Source organism: Populus alba, chromosome 3, assembly GCF_005239225.2.
Source record: "Populus alba chromosome 3, ASM523922v2, whole genome shotgun sequence".
In the NCBI taxonomy this organism is placed as follows: Eukaryota; Viridiplantae; Streptophyta; class Magnoliopsida; order Malpighiales; family Salicaceae; genus Populus; species Populus alba.
The window spans coordinates 5,681,867-5,702,751 of NC_133286.1; the positions used below are offsets into that span (position 1 = coordinate 5,681,867).

Consider the following 20,885-nt stretch of genomic DNA (forward strand, 5'->3'; position numbering starts at 1 on the left):
TTTATTATTAAAGTTTTTTTTATTATTAATTTGGGTCTTTAGGCCAGCTTGCGCGTACCTCAACTAATCCCAAGGATCCTGAAGTTAACAACCATATAAGTCTCTAGTAGCCATGAGATTTGTGGGACTTAAACTAGTGACCTCTAGAGAGTAAACGAATGACCTGACTAGTAGAGTTATACCTCTCATAGTTTAAATGTTATTCATCTTATTATAGATTTTCGATTGTGATTTTTGTGTTCGGATTATGATATACAAATTTCATGTGGAGTTTACTACCGGCTTAGAATTATGATTTATATTTGCATTTGGATTAAGGTGTCTTATTAATGAATGTTTATACATATAAAGTATTCCTTTATGAAGTTTTTATTACTTTGGAGGTTTAATGCAGTCGAGGAGGTTTTAATCTCTTGGACCGTACACTGGTCAAGCCCTCCTTTGTTTTGCTGGGTGTGTTTTTCAGGGCCTGATATATGTCTTTGTTAATTATGCAATTATACTTGCTTAATGAAAGGTGATGGACGTAGCCCATTAAAGATTATGCATTTCCAACTATGATTCATATTCAAAATGTATATTGCTGATATTAAAATAGACCTACCCTAAAGTTGTCGCGGAGTTAAATTGACAAGCTATTGTTCTTACAAAGAACCCGTGGACACAATCATTGTCTAGACCCAATAACCTAGAGACCTCTTATTGTACATGATGTTGACTTGAAAAAAAAAAAGAGATAAGGGAGAATAAAATGAAGAACTAATGACCTTAATATAAAAAATATTACATATTTTGGGACCCAACCAGAATTTTTTTAAAAAAAAAGTCATTCTCCAGTTTTCTAAATGTCCATAATTGCAATACCTACAAAAAGAAGGATAAATTAAGTGAGATTGTTGATGTCCCTCACGGCATGAATTCTTTCTTCTTCTTTATCTAGTCTTTTCGAGCTTGGTTTTGTATCTTTGCCAAGTTTCTTTGAAACTTTTTCTTGCCCATGATGTCTGCTTAATTTTCTCCTCTCCTTTTGACCCAAATCGGCATTCTTCTCTTCATTCTCACAGTAGGGAAATTTACAATAGTATCGTCCTCAGCCACCCATCTTCAGGTCAACAAAAGAGAAATTAATTTAACCTATAGTTGTAAACCTTATAAATCTTTCGCATTAATCAAAGCTTATCAGTGCTAAAGGCAGTCAAAGTTAGGGCTAGGTTAGACCGACAACAATTTTGTTTTTTCCAAGGTAGAGAAAATATTACTCTAGGGAATGTCTAGTCTAGCATAAAACCTCTAGAAGACGACAAATTAGCTGCTAGGGTTTTTGGTCTAAATTACATCAATAGAATTAATTGTCGACATAACTAGGCACTGATGTGACCATAGCATATTGGCTTAGGATCATAAATAATGTGATGCCTTTATGTAATAGGCCATGTATTGTATATAATTCCACAAAATCAACATTTGACCAATCACTACCACCACGAGCACATATCTAACAAATCTATCAAAGATTGTGTTTACAATGCATTTAGCGATTTTTTTTTTTTTTTTTTTAAGATCTCTTTTAAAATTTAAATATGAATTAGTATAAAACAAATTATGATAAAGAGAAATTATGTAGTGTTTAATTATTGATATCCTATTAATTACCATTTAAAATTTATTTTGAAAAAAATATATATACATAAAGAATAAATAAATCTTACTTAGAGATATTCTTATCATTTTTTACAGGTCAAGTATTTTATTTTTTTTCACTCTTTTTTGTATCTGCTTTTCTTTAAAATGGATTCTAAAAATAGCTAATAGAATCTTATTAATTACCTGCTAAATACCATAAAAATTTTCATATGAAAAATTATAACTTCCTTTGTGATAAGTTTTCCTTATTTATATGGCTAAAATATAAGGTAATTGAGAGCATCACATGGGAACGAATAAAAAGCCAATTAAAAGTTAGCAGAAAGGTGGGTGTTTCTTGTCATGATTTGTCTTTGTTCATTTTAATAAAAGTAAAAGAAAATATGCAGTGTATGATGAGCAAGGCAACTTTCGAAAAAAATTTATACTCTGTAAAAGATTATAGAAATTCACAGCAGGCGCCTGAATTTTTATTTTTATTTTCTTATCCTTGATTTTTCTTCTCTTAATTTTAGCTTTTTATACACAAATTAATGATCAATTAATTAAAAAAACCAAAGTTTACATTTTCATTGTTGTATTTGTATAAAGTTTTCATAAAAAGAAAATAAAATTATTTTTTTTTATTATCAACCACAATTATCTAATGAATAAAAAGAAATGAAAACATTTAAAAAAAAAGATAGTTAATGTAAGACATTTGCAAATGTAGACTTTTATTTCTATTATGAAGATTAACTTTCCATTATAATATGTAATTAATGTTAACAATTATATTTTATTTACCTATTCATATATTTTTTAATTTATTTAATAAACTATAAATAACATCTTTTCATTTTTCCATTGAAAAAAAATAGTATTTTATGAATTGAGCTTCATAATTTATTTCGGTTTACTTTCTATATGGTTATCATAATCTCAAATAAACATCTTGGCATTGGGTTGGTGCTTGATATTTTGAGATTTTATTTTTTATTTATTATAGAATTAAATAAAAAATAGTTTGGCAAAACAAAACAAAACAGATTAATTTAATCTAATAGAGTCCAAGTCGCATGTTTTATAAATTAACATGGGTTAACCCTGATCGATCTAATAAATTATCATCTCAATTTTTAAAAAAATAATGTCATTTTGAATTTTTTTTCTTAAAATTTAAAATATATTTTTACCAAATATCCAAATTACCTTTAAACTCATCAAATCGACTAGGTCACATTGAGGCAACTCTTAGACTATTTGATTTGAAGCTTGATTAGGTAAAAACTAGGATCGAGAGGTTTCAATTGATCCACTATATTGCACTTAATGACTATAAAATAATTTCTCATAGTCTAGACATTTTTTTTATTATAAAATAATTTTTATTCCGACCTATGTCATAGTGTGAACTAGCTTATCTAGTTTCATCTATAAATCATGTGACGCTTTTGATGTGTCAACTACTAATTCATTGTGGAAAATACTTCTAAAATTTTAAATTAATTATGGAAAGAATTACTTTTTTATTTTTATCTATAAAGAATGTGTCACTCTATATATTGGTCGATGCTAAAATAATTTTATATGATTTTCTTAATTGTGTTAATTTACTTATCTCCCCATTTATCATATTAATTGACATCTAAAAAACAGCAAGAAAATTGGCATGCTTATATAGGGACTTCGTGAGACAATATACATATAAAAGAAAAAGGAAAAAAAAAAAAAAAACAAGCAAGGAACCAATTACCTAAACTGGGTGACAAAGTGGTGCAAGAAGATTGAAGCTTCCAGCCTGGCCAAGTCAAGTCCAGGGCATAATCTTTGTCCTCCTCCAAATGGAGTGAAGCTACTATTGCTCATATCCTTGTCCTGTGATGTGACAGTCTCCCATCCATAAGTTAAATGCTAAGAACCCTAAAAAACAACAAATTAGCTCGAAAACGGTCGACAGAAGCAGTTAATTTCTTACTTGCCACCTCCATGGATTGAATTGGTAAGGCCACTCATAGTTGTTTTCATCAAGATGAACTGATCTGAAGTATGCAAAAGCACACCATCCTTTGGGTATCAAATACCCTTTAATCTCTATGTCCTTCATCGCCTTTCTCATCACCCCAATTATAATGTTCCCCATTCTTAGGGTTTCTGTAATCACCTGTTAAAAAAAAAAAAAAAACTAAGTTGATTTCCTTCTTCAAATTACGATCATGGAATCACATACTTATACGATATATATATATATATATGAATGCATGAAATATATTGAACAGTATAATATGAATATATATATATATAGCTTTTTTATCATTTTCATTTCTTTTTTCCATTAACTAATGAGGATCCAAAATGGTACTCACTGCTTGTGTAAAGGGTAGAGATAAATAATCACTCCAGCACAGTGGCTCCCCATGCTGAGCTTTGAGACCTTTCAATTTCATGTTCTCCTCCTGGGCACCAATTATATATCATCATCATATATATATTCTTGTTATTTGTATGTGTATTAAGCTCTATATATTCTCACATATAAGATGAATAAATAAATAAACTTGCCAGAGATCCATGCAAATCTAATCAAAAGATCTTCAAGAATATTTTTTGTTTTGTCGATTATATACTAGGAACGTGCTGTTGGTTCCAGTTGTTGGTTGGTGCAGTCAGTATGACCTAACCCTAGCTAGTACGCTCTGCTAGTAATAAGCAGAGCCGAGTGAGAAGTTAATAGTAAATGGGAAATTTTACAAAATTAATAGAAATACTTTAACTATGAATTGATCTTGCTTAATTGCTGCTAATTAATCACAAGAAATTAAGTCAGGAATTACACATGGAAGAGAGGTAGGAAATTGAAGATACCGTCAACTGGTGTAGCGCAGGAGGGCAGTCTGAAAGGTATTTAACGGCTAGAGTCATAAGGACTGGGACTGAATCTTCACCAGGTATCATCATGTCGATCATATTATCAGCAATCAAATCATCTGTTAAATGTTCGCTTGCATCGTTAAGCAACACTTGCACTAAATCTTTTGGTACCATTGAAATCATCCCATGATCTCTCTTAGATTGGATAATTTTTTGCACTAACTTCACCATTTTCTTCTTTGCCTGATGAAAACCAAAGTAAATTTCCTTGTTATTCACCACCTGTATGTTTTTTATCTCTATAATTCAAACAAATTAAGAGAAAGGTGAATTATTCAGGAAAGTGTGTGTGATTGATTTACTAACTTGCCTGTAATGATCGATAAAGTTGGCTTCCAGGAATGTTTTTTAAAGGTAAAGACATGAGCCCTGCAATGAATTCTTGGAACTGTTTTTTTAGCAACTCCATTTCTTCACCAGGATCCAAACTAATCAATGCTTTGACCAACACTTGAAAGGCTATCTGGAGACATTTATAAATCCTTGGTAACTTTTAGAGATACTAAATTAATTACTGTGTACATGTCGTAATTATGAGCATGAGTCTCTTCTACTACAGACAATATGATTCATGCAAACCCCATGCTCCACTAAGCTTGGTCTTTACTTTCCAGCAAAATCATTTCAAAACTTAAGTAGAAGCCACGGATAAAATTGGAACATCAATCATTAATATATTTCACTAGAGAGAGAGAGAGTTACTGCATGGAGGTCGTAGTGATGTAATTTGGATCTTTCTCAATTTTCATAAAAGCATGTAAAAAGAAAAAGAAAAAGAAAACTAGGAAGAAGATGAAAGATGCCAGAAATAGGGTTAAGAGACATGACATCTTTTGTTTTATCTTGTGCCTCTCGGAACTCTTCTCTAAAAAGAAAGGGGAAAAAAACATCTTAGCTGGGACTCAGAGAAGAAAACTGGAGATAGATTTCAAACTTCAAGGATACAGAATTCAACTTTCGAAACCGCACCGCACTCTCACACAAAGAGAGACAGAGACAGAAGATTGAGAGAGAGGGGGGTGATGAGGGAGGAGAAGACTAACATTCTTGGTTTCATCTTGTATGAAAATGGGGTGGTCTTCTCTCCATTTCTCCATTGATTCTTGAACATAACTTTGCATGTCTCCAGTGATTTGAGCTTTGAGATGAGGCGACTTCAAGAAGGCACCTATGAGTCCATGAATTCTCCTTTGTAAGCTCCCATTGATGAGCAAAATTGAAGATTTTCCCATCAACTCAGTGAGAGATTTCGGGTAAGAAGGAACGAACAACCTTGCATCACTTTGTAGTATAAATTTGCTCACTTCTGCATCTGTTGATACTATTGTAGGACTTCCAAATATATGTGACTTGAACACCTTCCCATACCTGCAATACATTTACATATACATGTTAATTAATTTTGTAATTATCATAGTAATTATAACCCTCTTCTTAAGCATTAATTCTGATATATGATAAAATTCATTACTCACTAATCACAAATAAAATCATCTGCAAAGATATAGTTACTAAAACTAAGTTCAACATACATGTACCCAAAAAAACTAGGAAGAAAATGAATTTGGGATTACATATATATCTATCCAGTGCTAATTATGCAAGTGTTAGCAAAAGAATAACTCTCTCTCTCTCTCTCTCTCTCTATACATATATATATATACACACACACACATATATATGTATGTATGTATGTACGTATGTATGTATGTATGTATATGTGTGTGTGGTGTGTGTGTTTGTGTATGCATGCATGCAGGGTTAAGAACTATCAGTGTATATATACTTACATGCGACGACGTTTATCCATGAAGCTTTCAGGGCGGTCTGAGTAAGCACAGGAAACGAAGTCGATGGTTTCGCCGATAAAGGGCCATCCAAGAGCGCCTAAAGGAAGTAGGGTTTTTTTGTACATTGATGATGATTTGATCATCATCATCACCATCGTCATCATACTATTACTAAACCAGCTGCTGTTCCTGTACAGAAATATTATGGTACTACTGCAGGACAAGAAGATTGCTAACAAAATCCACAATAAACTGTCCATGTTTAATAATAAGTATCCTATTCCTACAGAGAGAGAGCTCTCTTTTTCTCAGCTTTGCTAAAATACGGCTTCCTAATTATGGTGATGGGTATGATTTATATGAGGGGATGATTGATTACTAAGTACTCATTTGTAAATAAAATATATGATATGAATTTGCACGATGCTGGTGTGTTGGCGGAGATAGAGAAAACGAGGTTGGAAATCAACTCAAAATGCGTGGAAGGTGTTAGACAAACTGTCTGCGGATGATAATAAATAAATAGTTAATTTAGAGGCGTGAAAAGTCTCTAAAAAAATAATATTTAATTAAACTCTTTAAATAATATATATATATATATATATATATCTTGTATATATTTTTCTCTATTTATATAGATTTAAAACATTATAAAGAAATATTTAATTATTAATATTATAACTATGAAAGAAACTATATGACTATTAATGAAACAATTCTATTTTAAATTAAATTAAATAATTTTTATTTAATTTTATTTTAATAATCATAAATATTAAATTTAATTACAAAAATAACATCATCGACATATTAAGTTTCAAATGATCAAGTGTCAAATATAATTTTTTTTTTTATTATAAATATTTATACAATAGCATCAGAAAACTTACTAAAAAACTTATATATTATAGCATTTATTTAATTTATCACACAATAAAACGTCACATTTATAAATATCTCAAAAATATTATTTTAATATAATAAAAAAAAATTCATTTACAAACTACATTAAATAAAAAAAAAAATATTGTTTTTTTTATTTGTATAGGCCTATTGGATAATGCATCATCATGTGATAGATTATTAGCTGCTAGTAGCTGCCTAGTATTATTGGCTTCTTTCGGGAGTGTGGACCTAAAAGATGCTCCATGCACTGTGAAATCGTCAACTTTACAATACCAATGAATGATGACTCATATTTTCAGATTTTATATTAGTAAAACGACTCCTCTTCTATCCTATTAACAACCATATAAATATACACACACACACATGAGTACAATTTAGTGGTATGCTTAATTAATTTTGAAAAAAAAAATCATTAATTTTGAGAAACACTCGAGGAGAATTAATTTTATATTATAATTGCATTTTCTCTCTTGCTTTTAAATTTACATAAGACTTTTTTTTAGTAATATAATATTATTTTATATATATATATAATATATATATATATATATATATATATAAATGCAAGTATGGTTTTTTTTTCCTTTGAAAACCAATCATTTACTATATTCAAAGCATCTATACTTAATCATTTAATAATTAACACATCAGCTTGTATGTTATTTTAGAGTGGGGTGGTAATTATTTTTTCAAAGTGTTTTTTATTCTAAAACACATCAAAATAATATATTTTTTTATTTTTTAAAAATTATTTTTGACATCAACCTATTAAAATAATTTCAAAACATCAAAAAAAAATATTAATTTAAAGTAAAAAAAATAATATTTTTTAAAAACGCTTTTAAAATTCAATACCAAACATATCTTTATAATGGAAGTTTTGCATTAGAGATAAAATAGATTAGAAATGAAGTAAATAATTCAAGATTTCGCATAAAGCTAGCATAAATTGAAGACGAAAATATATAGGGAAACATTTTCTTTATAACTCTTTTCTAATCTTTTACAAGTCTTTTAATTGGTCAAGGATAGCAATTATACGGTTGCATGCATTGATCAAATTATGATCCTTGAGGATTGAATACATAAAATACTAACTACCGTACATATGGAACAGAAAAAAAAATCTTGAAAACTCTAAATATGTATCATGATAAACTTAAACTTGTTAATAAAGAAGAAGATGAATATCATATACATAGCTAAACTACACTTATTATTTTTTGTTTCATATATACATGTAGTATATATCACCTATGATTCGTTGCAAGTTGAATTAAAAAAACAATTCAACACAAAATAAAATTGCAAGCATTGTCACACATTCTCTACCATCATGAAAAATATTATAATTGTGAAATAGAAATTAATTCATAAAATAAATCAAGAATTATTTTTTTTAATAAATATTAAATAAAAGTTATTAATGTTGATCACAGATTTAGTTAGTAAGTTAAGACAAAAATGCATATTAAGATATTTAATTACATTATATAGGGAGCTCTTCAAAAAAATTTCTTTAATTATACAAAAATTAAATTGCTTTTCTAATAATAATAATTATTATTATAATTTTAACTCAATTGACAAACAAAAATAGTTTTCTACTATAATTCCTCATTTTCTTATTAATATAATTTTTTCAACAAAAAACATATAGTTTTTTTCTTGGATTCTTAATATGATAAAAACCAAAAGTAATACAAATATATATATATATATATATAATTAAAACCTCATTAAGTCATTAATCTTGAATTTTTTGGATTTTTTACCAAAATATTTATTTTTTAGACAATAGCTTATATGAATTATAAAATCAAACTTTAATAAATAAATAAATAAAACTATATGTACTGATAATCTTGACTCAAATGTATTAAAAAATATATAAGAATAACATAGTGTGTGTGTGTGTTAGCTAGGGGAATGTTTTGAAATCCATCTTTATTTATCCAGACCGTGATTAAAATAGATATGCACAATAAAGACAGTGAATACAATTCAAGAAAAACATTTTAAAAAATAATGAGGAGCAGTACAAAAAGATTGATTACTGATATTAAAAAAGAATGTTATAATCTTATAAAAAAATAAAAAAAAAATTATATTTAATAAAAAGAAATAAATAAAAGACTTCATAAACAGAGTCTAGGCTCATAGTCCTAGTTAGGCTAGCTGAGTTGACATATATAAAAGAAGGCTAGGAAAGCATGGGCTTGGAAGCCAAGCTCGCACGCATGATCCTTCTTTTCTTTTCTTTTCTTTGTTAAAATAAGCAAATAACACATTGTTCTCCAATTTGAAAAAATAAAGTAGAAAACAAGTCACATGTTTGTCTAGATTTCGATCACCAGAGAGGTGGTTAGAAATTTAGCTAGGGTTTTTTGAACTAAAAAATAATATGAATCAAGTTAGGTTCAAATTTGATCTTAAAATGTATGTTGACTAGTTTTGAAAGATAATATCTCTCAATCTGTACATTAGAACGAGCTAAAATTTTAAAGTGAGATATTAGAGAAATAGAATTATATTTTGGTAAATGTTCAAGTCAAATAGAGTTTTGGAACATATTATTTTATAGGGTCAAAATTAGTAGAAAAGTCTTGTCAAATATGCCAATTAGACCCTTGTGTACTATTTGGAACATATTTAAAGCTACAGGTGGAATGGTTTCTGATATTCATGTTGGTCTAGAAACTAGACGTCTTAATTTTTTCAATCATATATGGTAGGCCCAGTAATTTATTCAGACAAGAGAGAACGTGTTTGAAGTTAAGATTTAAAATATGTCAAGAATGTGAGAAAATTAGAGATTCATGCTATATGGAGGAATTTTGGCTTCAAGAATTTGTATTTATTATCCTATTTTATTTATTTATTTGATGTTAAATAATTAATTTTAATTTAGGTTTGTTCTAGCCTATTAGACATTATTTAGGGGTTTATTTTATTATTAAACTTATGTTAGTTGATTACTAGTTTAAATCCATTAGCTTTTAACCCAAAAATAGTCCTTTAAGGTTAGTTAGAAGAGACTATATTGTGTATTTTTTTAGCTGTAAATTTTAGCAGCAAGTTGGAGAATAAACGTGAGTTTTATTTTTGTTTTTTTTATCGTAAAACATTATTTCTTTACAGGGACAAATATCATATACTAACCTATCAAAGATTAACTGATTTTATGGCGTCATTCACATACTTAGGGTTCTTAGATACAAGGTTATCTATCGATTCAAGTCTTTTTCTAATACCTTTGGCTCTTAAGTACAAGGTTACCTCTACGTCAATATTCTATCAAACCTGATTTTTAGATTTGCGGGTTATTATCGATGTTGATGGGGATTGCTTGACCACATGATCAAGAGGTTTGTATTGGTTGGTCTTAGAGTTAGGCTCCAAAAATTAGGTTATATCCTTTATTTTCTTCTTGTTATTTTGGCTTCCTTAGCTTTAATTGTCTTTAATTCATTTTTATTATTATTTTGTGTTTAGAGCTTTGTAGTTTGCATCTAAGTTTCCTTAAAATATATATATATATATATATATATATATATATATATATATATATATATATATTAGTTTAGTTTTTCATTGTCTCATAATAGATCAATAGTATAAAGAGTTAAAAAAAAAAAAAGATGAAAAAAATATCCAAAAATCACTTTTGTCAAATTTGCCACATTACACAAATAAAACAGAATTTGGACCAAACCAATTGAGAAACCTCTTAATTTTTGTATACTAGTTCTTGGAGTCCTGATTGCACCCCATGTAAAATTTGAGCTCATTTAGAGACTTTTTGCTATGGTAACCAAGGTCATGATTAAAACTTGTTGTAATAGGTCAAATTCATATCAGAAGGGAATTTTGGGAAAAATAAATTCAAAAAATTATAAAATGTATATACTAGATTTTGAGGTTATGATCACACTCCATATAAAATATAAGTTCATCTGAAGTTCTTTTTCTATAGGAACTAAAATTAGGATTGAAACTTGTCGTAACGGGTCTAATTCACATTAGTAATTTAAACTTGTTTTGTTGCTGTTATTTTTCAATTATGACAGTATAATAACATCATAACTGATATATTTAAGTGTCATTTAAATTTTTTATATAACATTTGCATCTTTCTTCTTTCGTGCCTTAAAAAACATCTATTTTTTCATACAAATTCACTTGTTACTCACAAAATTGTAATCATAGTTTTTTCTTTACTTGTTTTCATATTTTTCTTGCTTTATGAGTCATCTATACAAATTTGGATATATTGTTAAAATTGTTATATTTGGTGTTGATTTTGTTTCTGTAAGAGTCAAAGAAAGGTGAAACGGGAGAAAAAAGGTATAACAAGCATATTTAAGTGAAAGACCTATTTTTGAGTGAAACATGAAAGAAGTTTAAAAACATAAGGGAGTGGGTGAGGAATATATATTTATTGTCAACTAACTAATTTTTAAATTCAAAGATGTTAGAGGCAAGTAACAACATGGCACAACAAAGATGAAACAATGAAATTGTAACTCGGTTAATCATTATGAATTAGCGAATGGATTGGATGACCAATGAATTTTGAGATAGGTTAGATAGGTTGGAAAGGCAGCATGTTAATGATCATGGTAGGGTTTAAACTAGGCCTGAGCGAAGAGAATTTAATATTAGGAGGGTTGTTAAAAGAGTTAATACTAATATGAATGAGTTTGTGGCTGATAATACGGACACGAGTGATGTTGATTTTAACTAATAATAAATAAAATTTAGAAATGGCTAGGTGTAAAAATATTCATGTGATAAGATTTTTAACTATAAGTGGACATTAAAATATTTTATATGCAAATCATTTTGTGTTACCAAATTATATTCCATAAAAACTTGATCACATAATGTAAAGCATATGCATCTTCAAGTCCATATAGCATCCAAGGAGTCCAAAGCTTTAATTTCATTTAGAACAATTCCTACAACAATAATACTTTGAAATACTCATTGAATGTGTTTAATATGTTGTTATCAAAAAAAAAATCTTATATACATAATGACCTTCAGGCTACACATTCTAGCTATGAAAAAGAAATCGTTCTTGGTGTCAATAAATTTCATTCAACGACAAGGATTTCATTGAGGTATGTTTAACCCTTTACTTTGTTGGAAAAATTACATTGGGGTTGGGGGAGGATTTTCTTTTTTATTTTGTATTTTTATATAAGTTTAGATGTGTTCTGAGTTGTTTTATTAATGTATTGGCAGCATAAGCATGTTTCTTAAGTGTTATTACATGAAAATAAGTTGAAATTGTATTTTTAGACCAAAAAACCTCGACATGATTTTTTTTTACTTCTTATCTTATGGTCAAAAAGTAGACAAGTAGGCGATGTGTTTTTTATTTTTAATTTTTTTAAAAGAAAAATAAGAATGGATGTAATGTCATTTACCATTTTTACCAAAAAAAAAAACAGAAGAATAAGCAAGCCTCTCTCTCTATATATTAAAAATCATAATAATACAATAAAACACTACTGTAATATTGTTAAATTCTTCTCCCATGTTAAAAGTTAATTTAATGTCTTACTCGTAGGGTAGTGTTAAGAACTTTTTTTTGTATTTATCTTAATTTATTGTATTAAATATATGCATTATTTTATTTTTTTTAATTTTATGTTAAAAAAGCCTAGATATTTTTTTTTTCTGTTTTTAAAAAGAATTGATATGATGCAAAATAAAAGTACATGTCAACTGACTAGTCACGTAACTAATAAGAATAGAATAATGAAGTGTGCTAGTGTGAGTTAGAGAGAGTGGGAGAGAGATTTAAGTCCCCACAAGTCCATAATTGTTTCGTGGCACAGTGGCATGGGGCGTCCCTTCTTTGCAGGCGCAGCTGGTAATCCTCCCTCGTGCATTCATGTGAGGCTCAATAAATCCATCTACTTTCTCCATCGTCAAATATAATCTTAATTTGCCTCAACTTTTCTCCCTCTATCTCTCATGCTTATCACTCAGTCCACAAACATATATATATATATATATATATATATATATATATATATATATATATATATATATGTATATATATATGTTATACACACACACCCCTAGGCCAAACGAGCCCGTCCCCTCATGTGTTACTTTGAATCCCATCCTCCCTCAATGCCATTTTACATGGGAGATAGAGAGTCCACGTTGTGATTACTTTTAGCTAATAACTTAAGATTTTAAATTGAATTGGTTATTTGATATGGTATCGAAATTTTGATGAGAAAACTGTCACGAGTTCGAATCTCACCATCCTCATTTATTTTATAAAAAATAAAAATAAAATAATATGAATTTGATCAGGTTTTAAACTCGAAAGGCTTTCATTTGAGAAAATATATTAGAGGATAATATAAATCATATCTTAAAACTTTATTTAATAGTTAAACTTTTAGATTGAATTGATTTTTTAATATTCTGGAACAAAAATACTCTAGTTCATGCCTTTGAACCGTGCTTAATTAGTGTGATAAACAAAGCAATGGGTGTATCATTATTGCCCACAAATTTATTTGGGACTATATAAATTTATTATGTCTATTTGTATTGCTAAAGCAAGAAAGGCGTGCCTTTTGGGGCAAGGGTGTGCTTATTTATCGATACCTTTTTCACTTTCAACGTATCTCTCTTTGACTGTTGATCAATGAGCATTGATTATGGAATTCCAAGTTGGCCCATTTCTTGATTGCTAATGTAATTTATTGTTAAGCCCCATTCCTTAGCTTTCTCTTTAGCTAGCCACCTCCTCTAAGCTACCTAACTCATGATTAAGTATCCTTTTACATAGCAAGATTAATAATTAAATTGTTGATATAATTGCATTAAATATCTCCCTCTCCCTCTCCCTCTCCCTCTCCCTCTCGTTAATTTGATCTGTTGATTGCTAGTTTGAGTATTCAAAATCAATCTTGAATATTATTAGAGAATATATAGGATTTCTAAACTCTTTTGAAAGACATGGATATTAAGAGTTGTTTTTATTATTATTATTAATGTGGGTATCTGAACTGCATATATTTTCGAATAATTTCATGAGTTTTAAAGTTAATGACCATATAAATCTTTAATGACTTTAAAATTTATATGACTTAAATTGATGACCTCTAAAAAATAAATTTAAAATTCATCTAGTTAAGTTATATTTTGAAGGTTAAGAGATATTTTTTCTTCAGTATTTCATGAGATGGTATGGAGGGGAAAGAAATGAATTAATTTGGTACAGTTGGTTCGATTTTTAGAACTTTGCAAATGCTTGGGGAACTCCGTCTTATTATATAGGATGTGTCAACATCCTCTTTGGAACTTGTGCGTGCTTTCATTTGACTCATGTCACCATGTGAATCTCTGATAAATTGGAGAGCATGCTCCATTTTTTATTTTTTTTCATCATAATGAAATGAAATCCATGGCTACCTTTCACTGAAAATGATATTAGCTTGCAGATACTATTGTGACAGAAGTACCAGCAAGGAGCGAGCTCCCTCGTTCCAGGGTTAGCTTCCACAAACAGAAGGAACGTGAAAGAATTTTAAGACCCAAAGCCCATAACCCACCTACATGTTGATAAAAGAAAAGGGAAAAACAAGGAATTTCTCTCAAATTATGGAGAAGTGGGCTGCCAGAACAGGAGCTAAAGCAGGAATTATTATATTCAAGTGTTCTCCAAAATAATGATTCATCCCTTCGTAAGTAAGTGCATACCTGACCTTATAAAGCTACATGGGGTATATAAATTGAATTGATCATATGATTGCATGCACAGAAAGAAGCAAGCGCAAAAAAGCTAGCTTGCGGTCAATGAGAAGCTTGCATCAGATCAGATGACATGATCCCCGCGAACACCACCATCATGTCGAAACGAAACAACAATTAATAATCACAAAGCACTGCAATATATGATGGTGATAAAATCTGTAGAAAACTCATCTACAAGGTGAAGAATTAGAACTGTTAATGCATATTCAGCATGCTGAAATTTGAAATTCATTACCGATAAAAAGCCCGTCAACCAGTCATGGTCCAACTAAAATGGAGTCAAAGGAGAATGAATTTAAGACAGTCTTGTGCTTCAGCATCTTTACATGAACCACCTGGAACCTGGTGGCTGAGACCGTGATTTCTTCTAGTTTTTTTTTTTAGGCATAGTAACAAAAAAAATTGATAAAATAATACAGTATAAAAAATATTTAGAAAAATAACATAATTTAGAGAGTCCGCAGATGATTTCTGCGATTCGTGAGTCGTGGGAAAAAAGGAAAGAAAGAAAGAAAAAAAAATTCAGAGGCACACTGAAACTCATATGATGACACCATTGGTATTGTTAAAAAGATATCGATGAGAAGAATCCAATGACACTAAAGAAGGTCACCAAGAACGACCGGAGTGAGCCATACAAATGGTATAAAGGAATCTGAGCTCCAACACCATTGAACGGCTCGTATGACCCACTCCATTTATTGTTCATGACTTTATATGGTGTTGCTGGATTTGTCTTGTCGAGATCTTTTATATAATACCGGTGGCATAATCATCAAAACTTCAATGATAACATTGTATCTACAAACCCTAAGTATGTGAATGACGCCACAAAGCTAGTTAGTCTTCGATAAGTCAATGTACAATCTTTGTCCCTGCAGAGAAAGGTTGTTTTGCCACCAAAAAAACAAAAGGAAAACTCTTGTTTATTTTCCAACTTACTGCTGAAATTTTCATCTAAAAAAGTATAATAGTCTCCTCTAACTAACTCTAATAGACCCCTTTTGAGTTGCAAGCTAATGAGTCTAAACTAATAATCAACTAACATAAGTCCAATAATGAAATAGACCCTTAAACAATATCAAATAGGCACATTGTCACTTGGAAGACAATGAGGGTCATTGGCTTGTTTTCTCCTTGATTCAACATCCCGAGAATGCTTTTTAGGTGTCTTACCCTTTGAAACTTGAAGAAATTGACTTGAAAAGGTTAGGTTTTGTTAAAATTTAAGATATTTTTAAATAGGGTTTCAAGTTAAGGTTTTCAAAATTGATTTGGGGATTTTGTGACCTACTTGAAAGGGACAACAATATTTATATTGTCGGGAACCTAATCGATCAGCTATCTTGAGTTAGTTAAGTCAGTCGAACGATTTAACCCCAACCATGAGATTTTCTAATTTTCTCTTTAGATCCTTCTTATGCAATCAAAAAGAGTATTTCCATGAAAACATTATGTCCAAAACCCAAAGAAATTAAGGAGTCAAAATCTAAGATTTTGGGTAATAGTGTCACTATCTATATTGTCTCAACCGGTTGGCCAGTTGATCCAATCATATAAACCAGTCGACTAGTTCATACAGAGTTCTGATTTTTTATTATTTTCTCTTTTAGATATGTTTTGTGAGTCTAAATATACCTTTTTGTCCAACTTATAGGCTCAAAAACTAAACCCCACTCAAAACTCAAGTCTATCATTCCATCCATCGATCTAAAATACCAAGGCAAAAGGATCCTATTTTCAAGTCGATGAAAGAGTATGAACCAACCCTTTCATCACTACGGATTTAAAATGTTGTTGTTAACAAAATAGCTTATGCTTTGTTTCTATACTTCAAACAGTCAGTCGATCGGTTGAATTGGTAAGACAAACAGGTTACTTAGTTTGTCCCGGATCTGCATTATATGAATTTTGTTGTAAAACAGATGTTTCATGCAAAGAAGGTATACATTTTATCACTTAAATATATCCAACTTATTTCTAATAATATATACATACAAAGATAAAACCTCAGGCTTTGTAAAAATATTTATTAATTGATGTTTTGTTCTTTGAAACTCAAGTACAATATCACCCTTCATCAAGTGATCCCTTAGGAAGTGATTTCTCACTTCAATATATTTTATACGCGAGTGTTGTATGGAATTCTTAGATAGATTTATTACACTAGTGTTATCACTTAATAGGTACATGATCAAATGCAAGACCAAAGTCTTATATGGTTTGTTTCATCTATAATATCTTATCACAGGGACTACTAGCTATTATATATTCCACTTTAGTTGTAGATAAGGCATTTGAGTTGTGTTTCTTACTTGCCCAAGATACTAATGACGATCCTAGAAAATAACATATTTCACTAGTACTTTTTTTTATCAACCTTACACCAGGCAAAATCAGCATTTGAATAGTTAATCAAACTCAACTTCGCTTCATTTTAGATACCACAATCCTAAGTCAATTGTACCATGCAAATATCTAAAAATACATTTTATAACACTGCTAATATGAGATTATTTAGGACAAGCTTGAAAATGTGTACATAGACAAACACTAAATATAATAGTAGGTCTACTTGCAATTAAATATAAGAATGAATCAATCATGCCTCGATATTTGGTAATGTATCGAGGTATGATTGGTGTATGGGCTAGTTGTGTAGAGAGTATGGTTGCTAGAGTTACGAGTCTGGTGCCGCTAGTGGTGGCAATTGTTGATAGCGAGAAGAATGGGATAGGTCGTTGTTGAGGAAAACATTAAAAAAAGATGAGGTTCACTTAGAAAAGAAGATAAAATGTCATGATTATTATTTTGTGAGGGGGAAAGATGGAATGGATGGTACCTGTGATGTTTTTACCAAGAGAGGTTCTTGTTTTAGAAATGTTGCTCCCGGTGAAGAAGAAGAAGAAGGGAAATGGCATTGGGCAGTGAGATATTAGGTGTTGACCAAAGGTCTGATATGGGTTTTTTTTGTTCTATGAGGAGTGGTTAAATAGTGAGACGTTGTCATGGGTTTTGGAAGGAGGCTACCAACAATGGTGATAATGGGCAACAAAAAGGTTAGGTTTGGTAATTATTTTTAACCAATGAGATAAAGGTTGTAGGCGTGCTTTTTCTTGTGTGGTGATTGGCAGTTAAGGAGTAACAAAATAGGCTTAGGATTTTTTATGAGTGAGGGAGAGAATCTAGGTTTTTTATTTTCTTTAAGTTTTTTTTTTCTTGGCCTCCCTGTTGCCTGGTTCCAAAAACAATTTGGTATCTTATTTTCTTCCCTTGCATTTTGGTCCCTTTATCCAAATATTTTTTCTTTTTTTCTTTTTTTATGTTTTGATTTTTTAAAAAAAATTGCAACATCAACGTTAACTCGATGAGAAAAAAATCAATGATTTTGAAAATTATACATTAAAAGTTGAACACGTTGAAAAGAAATTTAAAATTTCAATTCTTTTGAGAAGAAACCAAAAATGTTAAAAAGGACATAAATACATCAACATATTTTTTTTTGTATTTTGAAAATATTTAGAAAAAAAAAAGGGGTCAAAATTAGGTTATGATAATTACCCTCTCTTTATAATACTTACGACAGAAAATCTATAAGAGACTTTAGATAATAAGCCTATAATGAACAAAATATAAAAGGTTATGGATTTACCAGATCAAGAAATGGTCAATCCTTCTAAAATTTTGAGATATTCACAAATACCTCAGAGATTGATGAATCTTTAACTAAAGTTTTAGAAGTGGGGGCTCAAAAGCACACTCGAAAGGAAATAGATATGGCATGTTGGCACACTATCTTCTTGTAAGGGCTAGAAAGCGCCCTTAGAAGAAAATGGATAGGGCAAGAAAGCATATTATCTAGTATGTGAGCTAGAAAGTGCATTATCTAGGAGACAACGGCTCAAAGTTTCACTCAAAAGAAAAATGGTATGGCTCAAAGGAGCCACTGTCTAGGAGATAAGGGCTTAAAGGAAAATTATCTAGGAGATGAGAGCTCAAAAGCACACTCAAAAGAAAAGAGATGAGGGCTCAAAGGCATACTTAAAATAAAAAAGATAGGGTTCACAGGCACACTCAAAAGAAAAATAAATAAGACTTAAAGGAGAATTATGTGGAAGATGAGGGCTTAAAACCGTACTAAAAAGGAAAAGAGATAAAGTTCAAAGACGCACTACCTAGGAAATGAGGACTTAAAGGCATACTCAAAATAAAAGAGATATGGCTAGAAAGCGCACTCGGAAGAAAAGCAATAGGGCTCAAAGATGTACTATCTAGGAGATGAGAACTCAAAGGCGCACTCAACAGGAAAAGAGATAAGGCTCAAATACATATTATTTTCGGAGATTAGGGCTCAAAGGTATATTAAAAAGGGAAAGAAAGGGCTCAAAGACGCACTATCTAGGAGATAAAGGCTGGCACACTAAAAAAATAAGACAGGGCTCAAAAGACACATTATCTTATATATGAGGGCTAGAAAGCACACTCAAAAAAAGAAATAGATAGGGCTTATTGGCACACTATCTTGTATATGAGGGTTGGAATGCACATTCAGAAAGAAAATGATAGGGCTAGAAAGCGCACTATTTAAGAAATGAGAGCTCAAAAGTGCACTCAACAAGAAAATAGATATGGCTCAAAGGCACAATATTTAAGAGAAGATGGCTCAAAGACGCACTCAAAAAGAAAAAGATAAGTCTCAAATGCACATTGTTTGAGAGATGAGAGCTCAAAGGTGCGCTAAGAAAAGGAGAGATAAGACTCAAATACACATTATCTAGTAAACGAGAGTTAGAAAGTACACTTGGAGGGAAAAAGATATGGCTAGAAACACTTTATCTTATGGATGAGAGCTAGAAAGTGCACTTAAAAGAAAATAAATAGGGCTAGAAAGTGAATTATCCAATATGTGATGGCTAAAAAAATGCACTTAAGAGAAAATAAATAGGGCCAAAAAGCGCATTATCCGATATATGAGGGCTAAAAAAACACACTCAAAAGAAAATAGATAGAATTTGTAAAGAAAACAATGGTATTTGTTAAAAAGTAAAAGATTTTTTTAAATGGTATGGTTGCACTAGACATCCTGCCTAGTAGTAAAATTCAAAGATTTTTTATATGTTCAAATTATTATGGGCAATCTAACTAGGTGAAGAGTACAAATATTTTTTTTCAAATGGTCTCATTGTAATAGGTGACATTCCTAGGTAAAAAATATAAAGATTGTTCAAAATGGTCACCTGCTCAGGTGAAAAATAGAAAGATCTTTTAAAATAGTCTTATTGTAATAGTTGACTTGCCTGGGTGAAAAATGCTAAGATTTTTTAAAATGGTCCATTATCATGGGCGACTTGCCTAGATAAAAAATGCAAAGATTCTTCAAAATGATCCCATTGTAATAGGTGACCTGTCCAAGTGAAAAATACAAAAAAATTCAAAATAATCACATTGTAATGGGTGACCTGTACAAGTGAAAAATAACTTACCTAGTTAAAGGATTTGGACAGAGATGCCTTAATTACATGGTTGAGTCTAAAACTTCTTGATGGCAAAGTTAGACTTCCTGATTGCAAGGCTGATATCCTGATGGCAAGGTAAAAATTAAAGATTTCTTTTCAAAAATGGATCATGTTTTGATTTTTCCATGCTAGAGTTCTTGTTATTCGTTGCGAGTCTTGTTGGACTTAGAACCTTGCTGGTCTTTTTTGTTATAGTCCTACTAGACTTTTCTCTGTCAAAACCTTGATGGGTTTTAATCAAATATAGCCTTGCTTGACTTAGAAACTTTATAAGCTTCCCTCTTTGTTGAAATCTTGTCAGGCTTTGAAAATTAAATCAAGCCTT

The 20,885-nt window shown here is 30.2% G+C and overlaps 1 protein-coding gene and 1 long non-coding RNA gene across 2 annotated transcripts; one reads left to right on the forward strand and one right to left on the reverse strand.

Moving 5' to 3' along the window:
• Positions 1–747: 747 nt before the first annotated feature.
• LOC118030995 (3-epi-6-deoxocathasterone 23-monooxygenase CYP90D1) lies at positions 748–6,604 on the reverse strand. The gene is made up of 8 exons (XM_035035274.2): positions 6,345–6,604; positions 5,598–5,922; positions 4,865–5,017; positions 4,489–4,737; positions 3,990–4,079; positions 3,602–3,787; positions 3,380–3,501; positions 748–1,102 (listed from the first exon to the last, which is right to left on the reverse strand). The coding sequence occupies exons 1-8, from the start codon at positions 6,602–6,604 to the stop codon at positions 1,009–1,011; spliced, it is 1,479 nt and encodes a 492-aa protein (XP_034891165.1). The 3' UTR covers positions 748–1,008.
• Positions 5,670–6,768, forward strand: LOC140955419 (uncharacterized). Its single transcript, XR_012169425.1, has 2 exons — positions 5,670–5,807; positions 6,369–6,768. It is a non-coding gene; the product is annotated as an uncharacterized lncRNA (long non-coding RNA).
• Positions 6,769–20,885: the final 14,117 nt, after the last annotated feature.